Source organism: Plasmodium coatneyi, chromosome 11, assembly GCF_001680005.1.
Source record: "Plasmodium coatneyi strain Hackeri chromosome 11, complete sequence".
NCBI lineage: Eukaryota > Apicomplexa > Aconoidasida > Haemosporida > Plasmodiidae > Plasmodium > Plasmodium coatneyi.
Window position 1 is genome coordinate 1,161,504 of NC_033566.1, and position 20,996 is coordinate 1,182,499.

Here is a 20,996-nt window from a genome sequence, read left to right on the forward strand (position 1 = left end):
TAAAAGGAGTTCATAAATTGTACATACGCACTTACGTTAAGTAAAACTTCGGTTTGTAAAACAAAATGCAGGATTTTTTTTTTTTTTTTTTTTTTTCACTATTACAACGTATTATTTTTTACAATTTGAGGCATATGCAAATGTGACAATGATGACTATCTTGTCATGCGTCATACATCAGACGGCAAATGTCCAGGACGGTTGACACATTTTTTTCCGTTGCCAGGGTGATATCCTTAACTCGGCATTGGCCCCTACTGAGATGCCACTACTGACATGTCTATTGCTATTTGTGCTATTCCTTCTTAAATGAAATTGACAAGTCCTCTATTGTGTGTATCATCATTACGAGTACCTATTTTTGCGTACTCTGCATTTTTTTTTTTTTATTTTGGAGGTTTGAGATAAATGAATCTCACTATGTTATTGTTGTGGAGGCGTATAAAAGGCACAAATATGTTTGCCTTTTTTTTTTTTTTTTTTAACTTTAAGCTTTACGTGAATTATTTGCGCTTATGCATGTATATGTGAACATTTAATGCTTGCGCAGGCATGTTCCCAGTGTACACACACAGACAAATGTATAAACAATGAGGCACGTTGTTCGGCCCAAATGGAAATGACAATTCTTCATTTTTTATTAATTTCACGCGGGGGTGTATACATGTAAAAATTGAATTGTAGTTCCCGTAACATGACATAACAAACAGTTTGTCCTGTGGAAAAATGTTGAAAAAAAAAAAAAAAAAAAAAACTTATATAATTATACGCACGTAAAAAAAAAAGGGAAAAAAGGTACACGTTTCTTTCCGCAAACGCAAGACAATACGAACACTCGTTAACGTAAAATTTAAACCATGCATAAATTTTAAACTACAACGAAACATGTACAACTTTTAAGTTGTCTAATTTGAGCAAGGGGGTCCATTTGGTCAATTTGCTATTCAAAATGGTCACCAAGAAAAGTTCAAAGATGAACGGGAATGAGCAAAATGGGCGTGATGAGCAGACGAAGTGATCGACAGAGTGAAAAGCGGGTGAATTTAAAAAAAAAAAAGAGTACGCGAAAAAGCAACGTACTCCACATAAATGCCGATAAATTGGTTGCCGTAAAAATGTTGTAAATTTTTTTAAGGCAAGCACGCGATTTTGCTTCTATATTGAAAAGGTCTTTTTTTTTTTTTCCCTCTTCCTCGTTTTCATTTTGCGTTTTTCCTTCTTCATTTGGGCCATTTTTTCACTTCCCAGTCATATTGCCCCACTTTTGCCTTCAATATCTTATTTTTCAGAATGGAAAAAAATGACATCCGTTAAGGATGATTACCAAAAAGGAAAAAACAAAAGGAAGCAATAAATGGCTTAATAACATGCGAAAAAGGGTAACAATTTTGTATGATATTTTTTCCACTTACAATGTACCAGAGTGGACATAAAAAAACAATGCACGATCTGGTTGAGCGCCTGCCACATGTCGTAATGACGTTTGTGCAAATTGCCCAAAGTGCATGGTTATTGGGGGGCGCGCAAAATGTAGGGACAGTGTAAAGTTGTATGCGTTGCGCAGAACGGGACGATTGCACAAATGTTTACGTACGCATATTTACATATGTATAGGCACAAATGGGGAAGGAAATTTTGTCGAATTTTTTTTTTTTTTGTAAAAGGCTTGGGCAAAAAAAAAGGTAACCAAATTCAGATAGCAAAAGGAAGGGACATGTCATGTGTGTGTTTAATTTACATGTGAACCGCGTTTACATTTTTATGTCACATTTTCCAGTGTACTTCACACCATCATTTTTAATTAAGCAAAGGAAGGAAAAGGAAACGGATTAAGCGAAATGAACCATTAAACTGAAAACCTATCAAATCTATCGAACCAATAAAACCTGTCAAACCGATCATACAGAATAAGGAAAATTAAATAGATCTCCTTCCAAAGAACACTTCCACGTTGTACAACGTTTTTCGGGAAAAATGAGAATTTACACAAAAGCCCTTCTCTTCCACTTTCTAACTTTACAAGTAATTTTAAAATCCACAACGAATCGTAAACACGTTTTCAAAAGGGCAGCGCTGCGCATGTATACATATGCTTAGCTTTAATCTATATTTGACTTTTTTCAAAAAAAGAAAAAAAAATTTTAATGTAGACCCAATCGAGCATATTATGAATTCATCTGTGAGAGTACTTGCATAATTGCATACCCCTGCACACGCAAATTATTTGGATGTTGGCGCTATGTACGGAAACAAGTTCGCACTCTTGCGTGTAAGGAGAAGTCCGCACCGCTCTGCGTCTCATTTCCACGCATACTCATGCCAGGTGTAATAATTTGCGCGGTTGTAAAGTTGTTAATCTGTAATGCGGTTATGTTGTTACACTTCCGAGCACAATTGATGGGGAGAAATAACTCACAACGTAGCACATTAGAACGTCTTATTTGCTACACAAATGCGCAAGTACTTGTGTATATATGAATACACATGTGTATATTCCCCTTTAACATAGTGGTGGCACCACCTAGTTGTACCGTTGCTCGCAAATCCTCCAGCTCTATTCCTCCGTTTTTTTTTTTTTTTTTTTTTCGCAAAAGACATTCGTTATTATTCCTTAAATTATAATAATGCCAACAGGTGTATAGCAAGAGGTACGGATTTATCAAGAACAATGCGCAAAGACCTGAAACAGGCACTTTCAGAAATGTAAAGCTGTACAACAGCTACAACGCGAACGAGTTGAAAAAGCACTGTGAAGTAAGAAAAAAATATATATGTATATTTCTATGTATATTATATACTATATATACATATAATATATATATTACATATATGTATTTTTTTTTTTTTTTTTTTTTGCGTTTGTTGGGCGCACCCCCACCCCTACAGACATCGAGAGTTGTGTGCACCGGACTTGGCGTCGTGAATGGGGTTGGAATTGGGCTAGAGAAATTTTGGGAGAATCTCATCTCCGGGTATAACTCGATTGACAAAATTACCAAGTTTGACGTAACAGGCATGAACTGCGGCATAGGCAGCGAAATTGATAAGAAAATTTTCAACCCCTCTGATTATTACACAAACAAAAAAGATGCTAATCGGTACGATGATTACACACACTATGCTGTGGCTGGAACAAGATTAGCCGTAGATGACGCAAAAATTGACTTACAGAAAATTGACCCGAACAAAGTAGGGACGATCATCGGAAGCGGGATCGGTGGTTTGCTATTTCTAGAAAAGGAAATGAAAACATTTTACGAAAAGGGACATAAAAGAATAAGTCCTTATTTAATCCCAGCAATGATAGCCAATACATCAGCAGGGATTGTATCCATCGAACATAATTTAAGAGGAATTTCACTTGGTATGCTAAGTGCCTGTGCAACCTCTGGTAACACAATTGGGGAAGCATACCGATATATTAAGTATAGAGAATACGATGTGATGATTTGTGGAGGAACGGAAGCAAGTATTACTCCTATAAGTTTTGCCGGATTTAATGCATTAAGAGCGTTATGTAGTGGATATAATGATAACCCCAAAAAAGGGTGTAGACCGTTTGACTTGAAAAGAAGCGGTTTCGTCATGGGAGAAGGGGCCGGGATTTTAATTCTAGAATCGTATGAACATGCACTTAGGAGGAATGCCAAAATATATGGAGAAATTTTAGCATATTCTTCCGAAAGTGATGCGTTTCATATTACATCCCCAGAGCCAAGTGGACGGGGATTGTGCAATTCTATCAACAAGGCTATAAAAAATGCAAATATAAACATATCCGATGTTAAGTACGTAAATGCACACGGAACTTCTACCAACTTGAATGACAAAATTGAAACGAAAGTATTAAAAACTGTGTTTAAAGATCACGCGTATAAGTTGCATATTTCTTCTACTAAAAGTATGACTGGTCATTGCATAGGAGCTGCGGGCGCCATTGAATCCATCGTTTGTTTGAAAGCAATGCAAACAAATATTATTCCTCCCACCATTAATTACGAAAACAAGGATGATGAGTGCGATTTGAATTATACACCGAATAAGAGCTTACACTCGAAGGAAAATATAGACATTTCGTTAAATACCAATTTAGGATTTGGTGGACACAACACTGCTCTGTTGTTTGGGAAAATTACAAAATGATGCTCTTACGAGGTACTTTTTGTTTAACATAATACAGTACGCAGCGTGGAGCGTTTTTTCCTTCTCATGTGGCACTTGCCTAGGGAGCTACCCCACTGCGCTATCGCAAAAGGAGAATTCCCACCTGCGTTTTTAGCAGCGTGCCTTCTTAGTCACCCCACACTTACTTCATGTATGTATGCACGTTAAATGTAACACTAGTTTCAAACTTGTTGTAAATTTTTTTTTAAAAAATAGCCCTCGCGATTATGCCTCCTTTGTTTATTTATTTATTCCTTTTTGGTAATGCATTTATAAATAAAATATGCCCATCAGTTGTGACGTAACCAATTTGTGCAGGAGAATCATATATGGGGAGTTCCTTCCGTTTTTTTTTTTTTTTTTATTTTTTATTTTACAGCATAACAGGGAATGGGGGCACTATCATACGAAACAACGCAAAAGAAAAAAAAAATGTAAAAGGCGTTCACACCTAAGGAGACTGCCACGTAGTAGGGGGATAGTTGCCTTGTGTTTGTGAGGCAAAACTCTTGTGTGATTCGTTTTCTTATATATATATATATATATATATATATTTTCTCGCGTCCCCCTGTTAACTTTAAAAAAAACAGCTGAGGGAAACTTTCAGCGAAGTGAAGAAAATTTTAACCGCCCCCAAGTGAGAAGGAGAATCCACAACCCGGCGACAGCAGTTCCGACAATTGTCAAAAAAGTGGAAGTTCCTTTTTTTTTGTAGGCTAATTGCTATACCATCTTTTTTTCATGCAGAATGAAAAGTTCTATCTTCACGTTGTTGCGAAGTTAGCCATTTGTTTGTTTATACCGTGAGAAGGTACATATAGTGGTCCCTCCAGGGGGAGATACTTTTTTTTTCTGTTGCATGAATTGGGGGTATTTCCATTTTTTCCACAGTTTCATGCCTATTTTGTGAAACACCCAATTGTGGATGTCTAGGGCGGGGGAGAAAAGAGCGCACATTTGTGAAGCACACATTGTGTAAGGGGGGGAGGGTTTCATAAATATGTATAACTCACACGTTATGCGATTGTTTCTCTCGCTGCACAGTTACTGGGAAGAGTAGCAAAAGGCGTAAGGGGCTCACCTAACAGAAGCGCGTGTCTATCCTCCACCTTTACCCCACCTGCAAACGTGCGACATCCGCGAAACACCCGTGGAGGAAAAAATGAAAAAAATAAAACTAAATATCACACGGGAAGAGGACAACTTGCAGACTAACATATACTACGTGTGCGAGAAAAATATATTAATCTCACAGCTCAATCTTACCATAAACTATGAAGAAAATAATGTGGAAGAAGACGAAATTGTTGAGCAGAGTAATGACACACTCAATAAACACGCGACGGATAAAACGGTAAAAAAGCAGAAAGGGATTAACATAAAGATATCCTACAGCGATGAGCTAAATAACCTATACCTAAACAATGTGATAAATAATTTATACGATTATATTTTTGAAGATAAAGTGAATAGTTTTAACATATATAAGAATGACCGCTGGCAGATTTTTATAAATATTTACATATATGAGTACACGCCATTTATTTATGACCATATCTGCAATGTGATTAATGTGCACCTGTCTCTTTTGCTAATCCCTTTTTGCTTCTACGACTTTGATGAGAAGTGGTACAGGTGTGTTCAGAATTATGAGGAGTTGGGGCGGCTACTATCAGGGGGAAGCTCCCTCCATGACGCTGAGGAGAAGGGAGGAGAAGATTCCACAGACATCATAATCCTAGATAGAAACGAACAAAATAAGAAAATAATAATAAACCAACTGGAAAACAACAACTTTAATTTGTTCGTTGAGAAGAAAAAAGGGGAGACCGCAGAAGGTCTGTTCAAAAGAGTACTCATAAAGTACATCCCAATTTTGCGAACAGCAAATGTGGATGACCAACTTGTGTATGTAATTAAATTTGTGCACTATGAAGACTTCCTGTTACGAACACAAAACGTAGACGATAATATTTACAATAATATTTTTGATAAACATTCCTTTTGGAATTTTACAAAAAAGACATCATTTGATAAACTGCCCTGTGGAAATGACGCCGACAAATTTAATCCACATGAAAATTTTTACATCCTCTTTAATGCGAATACTGCGACTATTGACGAAGGGAGCATTTTGGAAAACTCCAGAGAAACCATCCAGTTTTATTACGATTTTATAATCAATTATTGCACAAATTATTTTGCTGCACATTTTGTGAAGTGAGAAAGAGCATCTTCAATCGTTTCCACAGGAGGTACGACAAATGACGTAATAATGTGGTCAAAGTTTGTGTTGATTCCTTGGCGTGCTTTATCCTCACCTATTTGAGAGCATTTTTTCTGAGAAGCTCCACAGTTCCTGCGCGGGGCGTGCACGATGAAGGCGTTTTAATATATGTACAGTCTAAGCATAAGAGCAGTGTGCATGCACACGCGAATGTATACGTGGCAAAGGTGAACGTCCACCTTCGCACGTTAGATCGCATTCCTTGTTGGGGGGTGCTAGCAACCCCTAACCATCACGCTTATGTTTTTAATTTTTCCAACTATTTTGCGTCACCGACGATTTAACAAATCAACTGCTTTCGTGGCAACCAAATATGAGCATAAATTGCAAGCGTAATTTAGGGGTCTACCTCGGACTTCTGCAGGTCCAGCGCATAGCTCCTGACATAGTCCACTTTGCAGTCGGAGTAGTACGAACCCTTGGCCAGCTTCTCTCGATCTAGAAGGCACACATATCTGCAGGCGTGAACGGGTGAATGGGAAAGAAGGTAAATAAATAGGATTAACACAGGTTGCATGCATATATATACACGTGAACCCCCTCTACCGCATATGCCTTACTATGCCCCCATTGCGGGGAAACAGATGAAAACGCTCGCACAAGGGGTCCCCTCCACGTGCAACGAAAACTTACAAAATGGTCTGGGCGCCTTGCAGGGGGGATTTAGAGAAAATTAAATTTTTGGCCAATGCCCTGAACCAACATTCTTCGTTCCGGAACAGATCAGTGCGCACCAGTCCTGGGTTAATGGATACGGTGCACGCCTTGGTTTTTTCGTTCTCAAATCTGGGGGGCAAGCGAGGTGGGAAAAATGGGCATACGCACGAATATACATAAAAATATATGTATATATATATATATGCTTGTGTGTACTTATCTGGGGGGGACACTTTGTCCGTTCCTGTTACAACACAGACATTTCACAGCGCACAGTTGACTGCTCCTTACCTCCTCTGCAACTGCTGCGTGTAGTAAAGCATGCAGAGCTTGGAAAAGTTGTACTCCCGTCGGTACAGCAAATTAGAGTTGGTATTCCTCGTGGAGCTTTTTTCGCATATAAAATCGTACTTCACATCCTGCAGTGGGGTGAATGGGTGTGCCGAGCAGTGGGTACTTTTCCCGAATGGGGGGGCACTTTTTCATTTGCGTGTTTTTTTCTTTTTTCATTCCTAATTGTGTCAAAAAGGATATATTGCTTACCGATTCTTTTAACATACTGTGCGCTATGCTACTGAGATTTACAACCAGCGTGTCCGATGCTACGATTCGCTTATGAAGCAATTTGGTTAAGTAGAAGTGGCCCAGGTAGTTAATGAAGAAGGTCCTTTCCAGCCCATTTACGTACTCAAGCTTTTTACTCACAATTCCTGGGATTATATATAATGGAATTTAATGGGGGTTATACTAAGACAGTGATGATATATAGGGTGGGTGCTTTCCAACCACGTGGGGAATGCAGCCAACAATTGCTGAAAGCAACAGATGATTCGGAAAAAAAAAAAATGATAATAATAACATTACCCGCATTGTTGACTAGTATATCTATTTTGGGGAATTTGCTGAGTATCTGATTGGCACAGCTTTCTACGCTTTTGTAACTTGACAAGTCAAGTTGCACACAGTGGATCTTGGCGCTGCGTGTGGGGGGGAGTTGCGTGTGCCAATGGGTACGCATGCGCAGATGTTCAGGTAAAGCGATTTATGTGCCGCTAATTTTCTTACTGGGGATATCTGGTCAACAAGTCCGTCTTCACAAATTCCATGTGTTCTACCGATCGGCAGGCCAAAACGACTTCGCACCCGAACTTCACAAATTCGGTCACGGTGGCTAGCCCGATTCCTTTATACCCTCCTGCAAAAAAAAAAAAAAAAAATTGGCAGCAACAAAATTATCAAAAAAAAAGTGCACACCGCGCAAAGGAGACGCTCTCTTTTGCCAACCCAGACACGATAACAATGGTGTAAGGACTATGGGTTAGTAAAGCGATCCACTTAATGGTAACCACTTACCCGTCACAATAACGCATTTTCCTCTTAACAAATGGGCATTTTTCATCACCCCTTTGGAAGTACCACCAATGTTCGTCACACACAAAAAGTAGTAGTAAGTAACAATGACTGAGATGTTTGTAAAGTATTCGTAAATTTTGTCATCAATTGAAGACAAGTTGGAGTGCTTTTTTTGAAAAACATAGATCAGCACTTTATAGAGGGGTAAACACCTGCATATCGGGGGGAGACAGAAACAAGGTACAATGAACACCGGTGATGTGTGTGCAGGGGTATACTGTAGGGAGCTACTCCTACACATGCGCAATGTTATGTGTGCATATATAAACACACGTGTGGTTTAAGAAACGACAACACGTCGTTAGTTGCTTGAAGAAATGACATGCAAAATGTGCATCACCAGATTATTCCTGAGACTAGGATAAAAATGAGGAACCTTTTCAATGAGGGGTCGGTCAGAATAACCCCGAGAAATGACCTCGCTTTGTTTTTCACTTCCATTGTTTTTTTTTTCTTTCGTCATTCGTGGGTTATCCTTCCTTCAAAAATGAACTTAAGTGGAGACCTTCCAAATGTATGTTACTCGCGCATATTGCATAATTTCAAAAAAAAAAATTCACTATCGCGGTGGAGGTGCCTAGCATTAACTGGAAAACGTTTCTATGGCTCCCATCTTGGGGGAATTAAATTGGTAAAACGAAAAAAAAAATTCCAATTTCCACGCAGGGGTGGGGTGTATGGGTGTACATATGGGAAGGGCACACGCCAAGTGCGCACATCACGTATGCAGCATAGCCTTGCCAAATACCCGACTGTGGGGGCTGTGGGTTGCGGTTAAGGCATTTACCCTATTCAGAAGGAAAAAAAAAAACGGTTGCATCATTTTGCTATTTTCTTTTGTCTGTTTGTTCTTTTCCCTGCACACATTCTGTAAAGGATTGTTAAGAGGTGCTGTGTTGCGCGACGGGCATGTTGCCCTATATGCTGGTGTGTACATACATGTACATGTGAGCATTGTGCATTCCTTTTTTTCCAACTTATAATTCCTGCCACGACATTTTTGCAACCACTTTTTTTCTCTCTTCCTGGTGCATGTGCATTATTTTTGCTGTAGATAACGTAGGTGCATATAACTGCACTGCTATATCAACGAAGAAAAAAATTTCGTCGTTTTGCCACTGGAAAAATGTATGTAAAGCACGGGATGTACGTGATTAAGCTGTTTAACTCTTTTTTTTTTTTTTTTAATAACAGGAGCGGCCGCGTACAAAACCACTATCCTGTGCTGAATTTTTTTTTTTTTTTTTTTTTTCCCTAAATTGTGAAGTGCCCTTTTGCAATTGCATTTATTCGCTTGCCCCCAATTGCTAGAACGCCCACCGAGATTGGTTCCTCGAGTATATTTTGAATTTATATTTCTACGTAGTGATTGGCGAGCTGACGATTTAAGCAAATGACCAAGTGATCGAATGACTGAATGACAGAATGACCAAATGAAGAGTTCACGAGTTTATCAATTGACCAATTGACTAATTAACTAATTCATTGTTTTTTTTTAATTTAATTTTTTTCTACATTTTTTTGTCGCGTCGCTTAATGCCATTTCTCTGCGCGTACCTGAGTACTTTATTTTTTTACAATTTTTGTTCTGTTTAGCTGTATAGTTTTTTTTTACCTCCTTCCTGTGGGTTCTTCCTTGTCACATCTTCCATTTTTCTTCTTCCCCCTTTTCTTGTTCGTTCGTCCCAGCGCGCAATTTTGCCCTCCCACGCGAACCGCGTACTCTTCCTCCGTCCGCATCTCACGCGCTAGTCCCTCCTCATCAATTTAAAAGGGAAAACTGGGCAACTTATCTAGCGCAATGTATTTACATAAACACGGTTGCTTCTTTTCTTTTTCAAACACGTAATGAACGACGCAAACATATGACTTTTTAGCCGTCCACACCGCCGCCACGTCACGCAGAAGTGTTTCCTATGCATGTGATATTCCTGCACCGTCATATGCGTTTGGATTCACCCGCCTAATTGTTTACTTGAATAATTTTTGAATCCAATTTAAAGTTTATTCATTGGAGAAGTCTTCGTTCCCATTTTGTGGCACAACCACCCCCAGATTCTACGACCATAGTTGCCGCGTCTACCCCCGATCACTGCAAGATGAATTCCAAAATACTGGAGGTGCTGAACCTGATCGATGAAAAGTCGTTCAAGAAATGTGAAAAGGTAATAGCAGCGGGGCTGAAGGCAAAGAAGAATGAGAAGCTTTACCTTCTGTTGAAGTGCCTTCTCCATTCGCACGTGAATGAGATAGACGAGTGTAAACAAATATTGGAGACACTAGAAGTGGATGATTCGGATGAAAATGTGTTCTACATATTAAGAACCATATACACGAATTTGAATGAGGGTGGAAAGTTAATCCATTTGTATGAGGAGAAAATAAAGAAGGCAGAATCGGGCAAGAAGGGCCTGAGCATAACCAATGGCAGCATCGATAACGTTGGGAGCGCCATTGTAAGCAAGAGCGATCACATCAATGCTAGCAGCAACGTGAGGAACGCGCAAAAGGAAAAAGTAGACGTGGAGATGATCATAAGGAACCTTTTTGATTACTGCCTAAATACGAGTTTTTTCAAAAAAGGAAGTAATTTGTCCTTAAAATTGTATAAACAGACAAATGATTCTAAGTATCTTCTGTACAACAGCTACCTCGTCTACATGAACAACTCGAGCAACAACACACTAGTCTACAATTTGGCACTCAACTTTTTAAAAAATTATAAATGTTACGGTAACAATAAAGTTACAGAAAACTTTTCCTTTTTTTTAGTATTTTTTTTTATTAACATAAAATTGAGAAATTATGAAGAGTGCATCAAAATATTGGAATACGCCAAGAGCAACAATTTTTTTCTCAACCCATTACAATACCAGGTGTACAAATTGTACATACAATTTATTTTCAATAAACTGGACAGTTGCATTGGCGTTTTAACAGAACTGATAAAGGAGCTCCCAGAAAACAGCGACTACTACATCCTCTACATTGACCTCATCATTTATCTGCTAAACAAACATAACCCAGATGTGGAGGTCGAGAATATTTTTAACCTGTACAAAAACGATTTGATGTACTTGGAGTTTTTTCAAAAATGTTTCATACATATATGTGTTCAGAAGGTTAAGGCGTTTCCTGAGAATATTCATACCTTCTGGAACTGCATTGAAGAGGAGGGGGAGAATGGATCGGGGGGTTCCCATGCCTACTACAAAGACGTGATGAATTTGGTTCTTTCGATGGACCAGATGAGTATCAGCACGGAGAATGGGGTTGTAACTGGACAGAACGAGATGGAAGGTAGCGGCGCAGATGGGGAAAGTGGCCCCAACGATTTTGCAAGTGACAATAGTGATGCAGGAAGTAACAATCATAAAGGGGGTAGAAAAAGGAAGGGTAAGCGGGAATGCCACAGCCCCTTCGAAAGCATAATGAACAAATTGGAGAGCCTAATAGAGGACTACAAAAATGATGTTATGAAGATCTACAAGGAACACGATGTAAAGGTGTACTTGTACATGCTACTCTCCTTTATGTTAAAAGAAAGCAAAAATTATAACATGTTTTACTCAATTAAAAATCACCTCAGTCTTTTGAAGGACGACATGATAGCTATCCTCATCGTGTTCGTGAAAATAATTTTGAAAAAACTATACGTAGGAATTAGCACCGAAATGAAGGTCCTATCGATGGGAAACTTCCCTCGAAATGAATCGAAGAAAGAAATACAAAAAAATATTTTATTGTTCTACAAACATATTTACAACTTTGAAAAGGTCCTCTATGTGTTGTATAAAAAGGATGTGCACGAATCCTTTAACCGAGTTTTTTCCATGTTCATTCAAGTGACTAATAATATGGACCTAAAACTCCGGGATGATAACTTCGTTGTGCTGCTCGTCGAAATGGCGTTATACTTAGACAAGTACAACCTCTGTCAGCCTGAGCAGAAAAGCGGCTTTGACGAGGCTGTGACGCACATGCACAATATGATCAACAGCAGATGTGACGAACTAAACCTCGGAGGGTGCAAAAGCGTCGATGAATTTGTGGGCCCCATTGGCTCCTACCAGTGTGCAGTAATAGATGGTGAAGAAGGTTCCAATCCGACGAATGGAGGAAGTTCACAAAAGAACAACCCAGAAGCGTACCACATCCCGAATGTGCAAAATATATGCACCACCATTTTTGAAATGAACGATGGAGAGAAGAACGAAAGGGACATCCAGTTAACCAACAGGACGTATTACATTGCTGCGCTGAGTGTACTGAAGTACTCATACAATTATCGAATTCGCATGACGGAGAAGGAGAATGAAGAGAAGAAGGTGAAACCCATTCTAAACAACGACTACATAAATGTGCTTGTCTTGATGATCTACCTCAACAACGTGATTGGAAATTTCACCAATTTTTCAACCCTAGTTGATAAGCTAAATATAAAGAACATCCAGCTGATTACGTACTCACCAATATTATTCATACACACGTATAGCTATTCCTACTTTAAATATGCCGAGAATTTGCTAAAAAATATTTTGAACTATTATAATGTACAGCAGGGAAATTTGAAGAACTCCATCTCCAAGTGCTTTCAAAATAATTCAGTATTTAAGGTGAACGAAATTGTGAATGCATATTTTTTGAATTCCTCGAATATCATTTTTTATTTTATTAAATTGTTATACATTTTTAAGAAGCAGCTGGAGGCACCCAGGGGGGGGTTTCACTTCGGCATGTTTGGAAGTGTGAGAAAGGACTACGCCATTCATAATGAGTACTGCACGAAGTTTTCCCCCATGAAGGAGATTTCCACGGGGAGGGGCAAAAGTGAGAAAGGAACTGAGGAGAGGAAGTCGGCCAACGGAGAGATCGCAGGTGCTAAGGTGGAGACTTCCAATGATGGGTGTAGCAACTTCCCCATAAGCAACGAATTCTTCAGTATGCTAAAACGACTGAATGAAGACATCCTTCTGGAGGAGCAGGACTTTAAGGGCAACTACTCCAAGTTGATGCTAGACAAGTTTAACTTCCTCACCATAGATAACCAGACGATTCTAATAAAATATAACGTCCCCTCTTTTCGGTTCACCCTTTACAAAGCATATGACACCTTTTTCTACAACCACATTCTGTACGAAAATTTGAACCCCCTGGAAGAGTTTCAATTTCTAAAGGACATCAAAATATTAAATACAACCGAAGCGAATAGTGTCAATCTGCTGAAGGATATAAAGACAGTGTACCCCATGATATTGCTGTCCAACTTTTACAACTTAAAGGGCAGCGTTTATATAACTAGCCATGAAAACATACTTGGTTGTAAAAACATGGGGGATGTCCTTCGCTATAGTGATAAAAACGTTTCACAGGAATGTACCGACAGTATCAACGGAGTGCCCTTTGACAAGATCAAAGAGCATGCCAGCTACAGCATCAGCGACCACGAAATTAACTTCTTCATAAGCAACAACATTTATGTAAGCTTCGACAAGGATAACTACAACTACCGCAATAAATATACCTTCAAATCGAACAAGGCCAAGTTCCAATTTAATGAGAATTCCTTATCTTCCCCTTTCAACATTTGCCTAACCGAGCTGTTCAACTACCCCATTCAAACGCTCTATCTAAATGCAGTTATTCTGAATACAGTCATGTATTTGTTTCATAAATCGTTTAATTACTTCGCCGTAACGGATGAAGCCAGGAAGACGAAAATGATTAGTAAGGCTAAATGTGCCTTTCTTTATCTCACCTATATTGTCTCCTACTATCAGTTAACGGAGGGCCTATCCAATGAGGACCTTCTTTATACGCAAAAGGAACTGGATGATTTCACCGCGGGGGTAGACATGTCCCACCTCAAGAGGGAAAACGACTCTGTGAAGAATAATGAGAAGGCAGTTCCAAACCAAGTTACCTCATCAGTGGAATCCCTCACCCGTAATGATAAAAAAACAACGGGGAAAAATTACATCCCAATCGACCCCGTCTTCAAAAAGAAATATGGACAAGATGTTTTCAAAAAGTACGAAATTATGCAGGCCGCCTACCATAATGACATATATAGCAAGAACGCCGCCCTGCATTATAAAAGTCTATTACTAAATTTAAATATGTACATAAGAATCCTTGCTGGAGATAGTAACGTGAAGGAGTTCACCGACAAGCTGCAATTTTTGGACAACATTATTTACCTCAACGTGTCCAACGAATTAAACGTCTTCAAGCAAATTTTAGAAAAGGACGACTCATATCAGATTATAAACATGTCCTGTTTGTTTAAGCAGTACAACTATCTTGTTCACAACGTAACAATCATGACCTTAATTATTCAGTCTATTTACAACCATGGAAGGAAAAAAATCTGCAGTGAAAATAACTTGCTTATCAAAAGTTACCTCATGAGGAAGGTTGCACTGTTGTGCGATGTGAATAAAAACTTGCTTTCTCTTTCCGAGGTGCTAGACAACTACAAGCCAGTGAAAGCATCCGATGTTTTGAAAAAGTTCGAGCTCGAGTTGGCCAGCGAAATTGCCGCCTCGTGCAAGCAGCATGTTCTCAATTTGTACAATTTGTTCAACGGGAAGATGCTCATTATGAAGTCATACTTGTGACGCGCCGAACTGCATCGGTCAGAAGAGGGACGACAGTGCTAATTAGCGCGGTGGTCGAGTTATCAGACAACATCGTAGCCGATGTGCCATTTTTGCTACACTTCCACGTCTACCCTTTGAATAATCCTCCCCTCCCGCAACCGCGGCAAATACGTAGACAGTTGTTTTCGTGTACATCGGTGGTTGAACTTTTTCCATTTTTAATTAACCACCTTGCATCTCTCAAATTAAAAAAAAAAAAAAAAAAAAACACTCCATTTTTGACACAACCATGGGGATTCGCCATAGTTACGCATCCGCCCATTTTAATTAAGAACACTTTTTAAAGCATTTAAAAACTTTTATTTTTATGTCAACCTGAAATTTTATATTGCAAAAGAATTATCAATCCCGTCGCCCGTCTGCCTGCACATATGTTAATCGTATAGTTAAGATGCATCTATGCAGCAGTTTAGGCGTTTTTCTGAAAAATGGGGATGAACGGGGAAACGCGCGCAGGAATGGAACCCCCCAGATGGGTGGAGTTAGGACAAAATGAAATGCCAAATGGTACAAAACGGACACATGCAGTACACGCGAAAAAAAGGTAAAAATTTGGAAAAAAAAAGTTTAGTGCATAGAAACACTGTAAATAGAAAAATGAATCATCGAAATTGCCCCCCCCCCCCCGGACGTCGTCCTTTGCGCGGAGGAACCTTATCAGAGACAACAATTAACTATACAAAAAAAGGAATCATATCATGCGAAAAAAGTTTGAATGGTGCAGGGGGGGGAAGGTACTTCCACGGGGCGATCTTTAAACGCTAAAAGGAGGGACTGCTGGTTTGTTTAGGCCCCTGCTGACATACACTCCTTTCGACGTATGAACGCACTGATCGCAGAACTCGTCACCTGTTTAACGTTAAGAACATCACGTAGGTGAAGTACTCACATATGTTATCCACAAGACTGATCCCTGCGAGGGGAGAGAGGAAAAGAAGGGAAACACATGTCCAGACGCAGCTTCGTGTATGATATGTAAGCATAGCAATTACGCACGAAATGGCGAAATAAATAATTATGAGGGACATCCATTTGGGAGGCCTTTCTCCCATTATGGTGACCATGTTTGACCCTCCCAAGGTTGCCAACCTGTTTCTGCCTCATCCATGGACTCCTCCTCTTGATCGAAAAGCTCAAACCCTTTAAGGAAGTTCTCACTATGTTTAGACAACATATCATCATACTTCAGGATATTCTTTTCAATGTTTATATTTTTATTTAATACGTTTGTCATAAAATAGGAAGTTGCTTCATTTGCCTCATCGTATAATGTTTTCAATTTTGTGAAATTTTCATACACATCATTTTGATCATAAGTGACTGTTTTTTTTTTTCTGCTTTTTTTTTTTGACCATTTGGTGTTGTTCCTTTTTTTGTTCATCTCATCGTAGCTTTTGTCTGTTTCGGTATTATTTTTTTTCCTGGGTGTCTCGAACCGGTCCGACTCATTCGCATGGCTTAATAATTTATTTACATGTTCGGATAGTTCCTGTTTCGCTTCTCTACTTATTTGAAAAAATTTCTCAAAAGAATCTTCTTCTATACAAGAATCCGCCGAAACTATGCTATTTGTCACACTTGTGTTTTTACTTGAAAGGACAGCTCCGTCTTTCATGTCCACCTTATCCTGCAGGTAGCTTCCACGTCGCAAACGTGCGTCCTTCTCACCGCTTCGAAATGGCTTCTGTTCTTCACTGCTGCTGTGGTTTTCTGCTAAATAGGATTTAGACGAGGGTGCTCTTTTTATTCCATTACGTGTAAACGTTGCCTCCGCCAATGGTTCATTTAATGGCTCCTTTAACACCCCTGTTTTATCATCATTCGTTCTGTCCCCCAAGGCACTTTCCAGGTCATTTTCCATATTCGGCAGATAATCTCCACTGCTTTTTAATTTTTCCATTTGTTCGTGAAAAATGTGTTTTCGAAATTAATTAACGAGTGATGTTCTTTCAGAGATTCAGTAGAAGGTGTCTCCTGAAAAGGTTGCATATAGAGGTTTTAATTTTTTGCCTTACGTGTGCGGCACAACCTGTATTTCTCCTATTTTGACGAAATTAATTATCGCTTGAAATTGTCTATTTCCACATCACTGGCAAATAAATACGCACTTTTGCGTTTTGCGGAGAATTACTCAAAAAGGAGGGAACAAAAAAGGGCAAAGAAAGGAAAAGGCAAATGGAAACGAAAAAGAGAGAAAAATATTATCCTCATGGTAAGCATTCTGGAGATTTCGCCACTTTTGCAACAGTGGATGATTCAATTCGAGCATGTCTTATGCGCGAAATGAGGGTTTCAATTTTTTGAGACTTGTTCTGGGGGGTGTTGCCTGCAAAGGGTGAAGCGCTTTGAGCGCCTCCAAAAGTTTTTTTTTTTTTTTTTTTTTGCAACTCGCTAAACGGACTAGCTATTTCAAAAAAAAAAAAAAAAAAAAAAAAAAATTAAAAAATTAAAAAGTCAACAAACTAATGAATTAACAAGATAACAGATTGAGAAGAGTTGCATATCAAATTAAGTGATAAATCGTGTTCCCTTGAGTAGAGACAAGGCGAATGTGTGAAATGTGGCTTTCCCTCATGTTCCTTTCTTTTATATTGGGTGAAATGTCCAATTTATGCTTAAACATGCATAGATTTACTATGCTCTTGTTCGCTATACCGAAGAGTTTATTTATAAGGCCGTTTTTTTGTATGAACGTTCATAACGTTTCTTTTCTCCATTTTTTTGGTATCTCTCATCTTTGTCTACATAAACCCTTGCGAAGAGCTTAAAATGTTTCAGGAAAGCACCAAATTATGTCATGGTGGAGAAAGCACACAGGGAAAGTAGAAAAAGGACAGTCACATTTTTGTCTAAATGCGTGAACTGAAAAAATAGGACACTATCGCGCAAGACTGAGTCGTAGGAAACACAAGGGGAAGTCTCTACCCCTGCTGCTGGAAACTTAAAAATTACAAAAAAGTGAGTTAAAAGTTATAGCTGCATTTTTCTGCGAAATGTTAAAAATATCAGCATACAGAAAAATACAGCAACAAACGGAAACATAGCACAAACGGAAAAGAAACGAAATAAATAAGGGAAAAAGTGCAGGGTTGATATCAAATTGTTCGTTGATAAAAAATTTAAAAAAAGAAAGCATATGCATAGGACGGCAAAAAAAAAATATATCGGTGGGGGAGAAATGGAAAAAGTTGCGTTTCACAAAGACATTACTTCGTAACTGCGAGAATGGAACAAAAGTTGGGCAAAATTGGGGGAGTGACAAATGAACATTGCAAATCAGAGCAAAAGAAAATATACATATGTGTGATACGAAAAAATTAAAAAATCAGGCAAAGCTGCGCCAAGTACTACGTAATAATGCATTCCCTTTTTCCCTTTGCCCATTCGGGGGTGGGCAACTGGAAGATGTAATAGCGAGGGCGTGTGCACCCTTAAATCATGTACACAAGTGCACACCGCGTTAGGGATCCTTGGTCTCCTCATCAAGGAACTCCAAGAACTGATCTGATATAGTTTTCTCCTGAATGGCAACGTCCTGTATGATATTTTTAATGCCCAGAATATCACACAAAATGAGGAACACTTGATTTTTAATATTGCTGGCTTTTAGAGAGTCACAACTATTCTTTATCATTTCTATAATGATTTGTTTGTCTACGTGATTTTCTTGGCAGTATTTAGTATTCTTCTTCCTATCTTCATTAAACTTGCTGCTGTGCTCCAGTTCCGAGCGGATTAAGCTGATATCATTTTGCAGAAGGACCTTTTCGCGAATCATCTCTTCTATAATTTTATTTTTGTTATTTATTTCTCTTTTGTATTTTTCCACATCTTCTTCCAACTCTTGGAACATGAAGAGGCGTTCCTTACTTTTAATAATTTCTGCCTCCAGATATTTTATCTTATCATTTAGAAGGTCTATTTTGACATTATTTTCCTCCTTCATCGATTTGATGATATTTTTCAAATCGACCTTCGCTTCGCTTATGCAGAAATCTTCCTCTCTGCATTCGATGAGGGAACTTTTTTTGGGAAAGAATTCTCTCCTTCTGTGTAACTCTGCAGTAAATAAATCCCTTTCACTTACATCCGCAGATTTGCTATACGCTAAATGGTTATTTGTAAAATGTGTGGACATTTCGCCACTTTGACAAACACTACTTTTGCACTTATCTGGGGAGTTGTGCACATTGTTGTCGACATCGCTTGGGCAGTGCATGATTGCTTCGCTTCCATATCCTATGCCGACCACCCCTTCTGTGCTTTTACTTTTCCCGTTTTCATTATCCATTCGAGGGTTAAAATTGTCACTCTTGGTATTGTACTGGTAAACGTTTGTGCTGCCCTCTTCCCGTGTGTTCAAATGTGGACTGTTATGGTCATAATTTGGATTGTAAACCAAACCTTCGTGATTGTGCACTTGGTGATGATGGGTGGTCTGTTCATTCACGTTTTCCAAAATTCCCTCTGCGTTATGATGGGAGGAGTGAGGCGTTTCATCTCTCCCCGGAGCAGAAGTGTCCATCCCATTTGTTACAGTGTGAAGGGCGTCCACCACCTGTTCTGCGCCTTCATAACTAAGGTGAGCAGGTTCTTCCTTTTCTCCTTCCTTCCGATGAAGAACACTACTATTGACACTTCCTTGCCAATTTAGGTTGTAATTATGGTTTACAGAAAGAGGGTCACTACTTCCACTGAATTGGGCAAAGTTTCCCAATTTTAGGATGTTATGAAAGAGGTGCGTTACGCTATGCTCGTATTCTTCCTTGCTCATTTGAATCATCTCCATTTTCTCCATAAGGTTTATGTTTAAAAATTTTGTTAAAATGAGAATCATGTATTTACTTATGTACACATAATTCAATAAAAGAAAATCGTCTTTCTGTTTATCAGATGTGTAGTAATCAATTTGGTGCTCATTAATTAGCAGCTGCACCTTTTCGTTCCTCATCAGGTTGTTAAACAAAGTTATGCTATTCACTATTTCTTCGTACAAGACGTTTTTCGTGTCCACTAAGTTGGGGGAACCCTCAAGGCTGCCACCTGGGGTGCTAGTGGTAACGATATCTTTAACTGGCGAACTGCTCACACTGCGCACAATGCGCACGGTTTGAGACAAAAGGTTCTTCCCACTAGAAACACCATGTTGCAATACTCCCTTTGTCAGACCATCCTCATCCTTACTCGAATTGCTTCCATTCACGTTTGTGCCTTTTTCAGACACAAATAATGAATCATCCTCTGTGAGAATCACATTTTGAATGTTTTGCATAGCCCTGTTGAGTTTATGCCACGCATTTTGCATCTCTCCAATGGGTTTATTCAAAAAAAAAAAGTGTTAGGGTATACAAACGAGTGAACGTCTCTTTTCCCTATTTTGTGATAACAGACTTCCTATGTTTTTACGTAGCTACTTTTTTGCATACCTTCCAACTGGGGGGGCGGCATAATCACATTCCTATAGGCATTTCGTACATATTGCCTTTACGCTGCTATGAACAGATGCTATCACGACGTTTTGCTTAAAATTAGGGAGGCTTAAATCATATTTGGGAAAACGAGAAAAAAGGCACTTTTGAGATAATGGCAGAATGGGAACTGCGCGATTTTGCTATGTCCCCCTAACTCTGTTCTGGTTGAGGTGTGAAGGTTTAAGCATATAACCTTCCGCTTTTTAATTTTCTTTTTTTCTTTTCTTTTTCTTATTCCTTCCTATTGGTGAGTTAAACCATTCGTGACAACTACCCCTTTGTGTTACCCTCGGCAGATCATCATCGGAGCGAATTGATTTGCGCAGTTCTTTTTTTCTTACT

General features: G+C 39.0%; 6 protein-coding genes across 6 annotated transcripts; 3 read left to right on the forward strand and 3 right to left on the reverse strand.

Moving 5' to 3' along the window:
• Positions 1–1,974: 1,974 nt before the first annotated feature.
• PCOAH_00034210 (3-oxoacyl-(Acyl-carrier-protein) synthase) lies at positions 1,975–4,143 on the forward strand (the record flags this gene model as incomplete). The annotated part of the gene is made up of 3 exons (XM_020060215.1): positions 1,975–2,022; positions 2,635–2,754; positions 2,887–4,143. The coding sequence occupies 3 exons, from the start codon at positions 1,975–1,977 to the stop codon at positions 4,141–4,143; spliced, it is 1,425 nt and encodes a 474-aa protein (XP_019915828.1).
• Positions 4,144–5,326: 1,183 nt separating this feature from the next.
• On the forward strand, positions 5,327–6,388 carry PCOAH_00034220 (Uncharacterized protein; the record flags this gene model as incomplete). Its single annotated transcript, XM_020060216.1, has 1 exon — positions 5,327–6,388. One exon carries the CDS (start codon positions 5,327–5,329, stop codon positions 6,386–6,388), a length of 1,062 nt encoding a protein of 353 aa, XP_019915679.1.
• A 93-nt stretch (positions 6,389–6,481) lies between these two features.
• Positions 6,482–8,962, reverse strand: PCOAH_00034230 (Uncharacterized protein; the record flags this gene model as incomplete). The annotated part of the gene is made up of 9 exons (XM_020060217.1): positions 6,482–6,523; positions 6,801–6,906; positions 7,085–7,237; positions 7,400–7,527; positions 7,652–7,818; positions 7,973–8,085; positions 8,174–8,303; positions 8,462–8,673; positions 8,862–8,962. 9 exons carry the CDS (start codon positions 8,960–8,962, stop codon positions 6,482–6,484), a joined length of 1,152 nt encoding a protein of 383 aa, XP_019915531.1.
• Positions 8,963–10,620: 1,658 nt separating this feature from the next.
• Positions 10,621–15,141, forward strand: PCOAH_00034240 (Uncharacterized protein; the record flags this gene model as incomplete). The annotated part of the gene is made up of 1 exon (XM_020060218.1): positions 10,621–15,141. The coding sequence occupies one exon, from the start codon at positions 10,621–10,623 to the stop codon at positions 15,139–15,141; it is 4,521 nt and encodes a 1,506-aa protein (XP_019915545.1).
• An 887-nt stretch (positions 15,142–16,028) lies between these two features.
• PCOAH_00034250 (Uncharacterized protein) lies at positions 16,029–17,083 on the reverse strand (the record flags this gene model as incomplete). The annotated part of the gene is made up of 2 exons (XM_020060219.1): positions 16,029–16,096; positions 16,273–17,083. 2 exons carry the CDS (start codon positions 17,081–17,083, stop codon positions 16,029–16,031), a joined length of 879 nt encoding a protein of 292 aa, XP_019915929.1.
• A 1,560-nt stretch (positions 17,084–18,643) lies between these two features.
• On the reverse strand, positions 18,644–20,488 carry PCOAH_00034260 (Uncharacterized protein; the record flags this gene model as incomplete). The annotated part of the gene is made up of 1 exon (XM_020060220.1): positions 18,644–20,488. One exon carries the CDS (start codon positions 20,486–20,488, stop codon positions 18,644–18,646), a length of 1,845 nt encoding a protein of 614 aa, XP_019915775.1.
• Between the last annotated feature and the right edge of the window lie 508 nt (positions 20,489–20,996).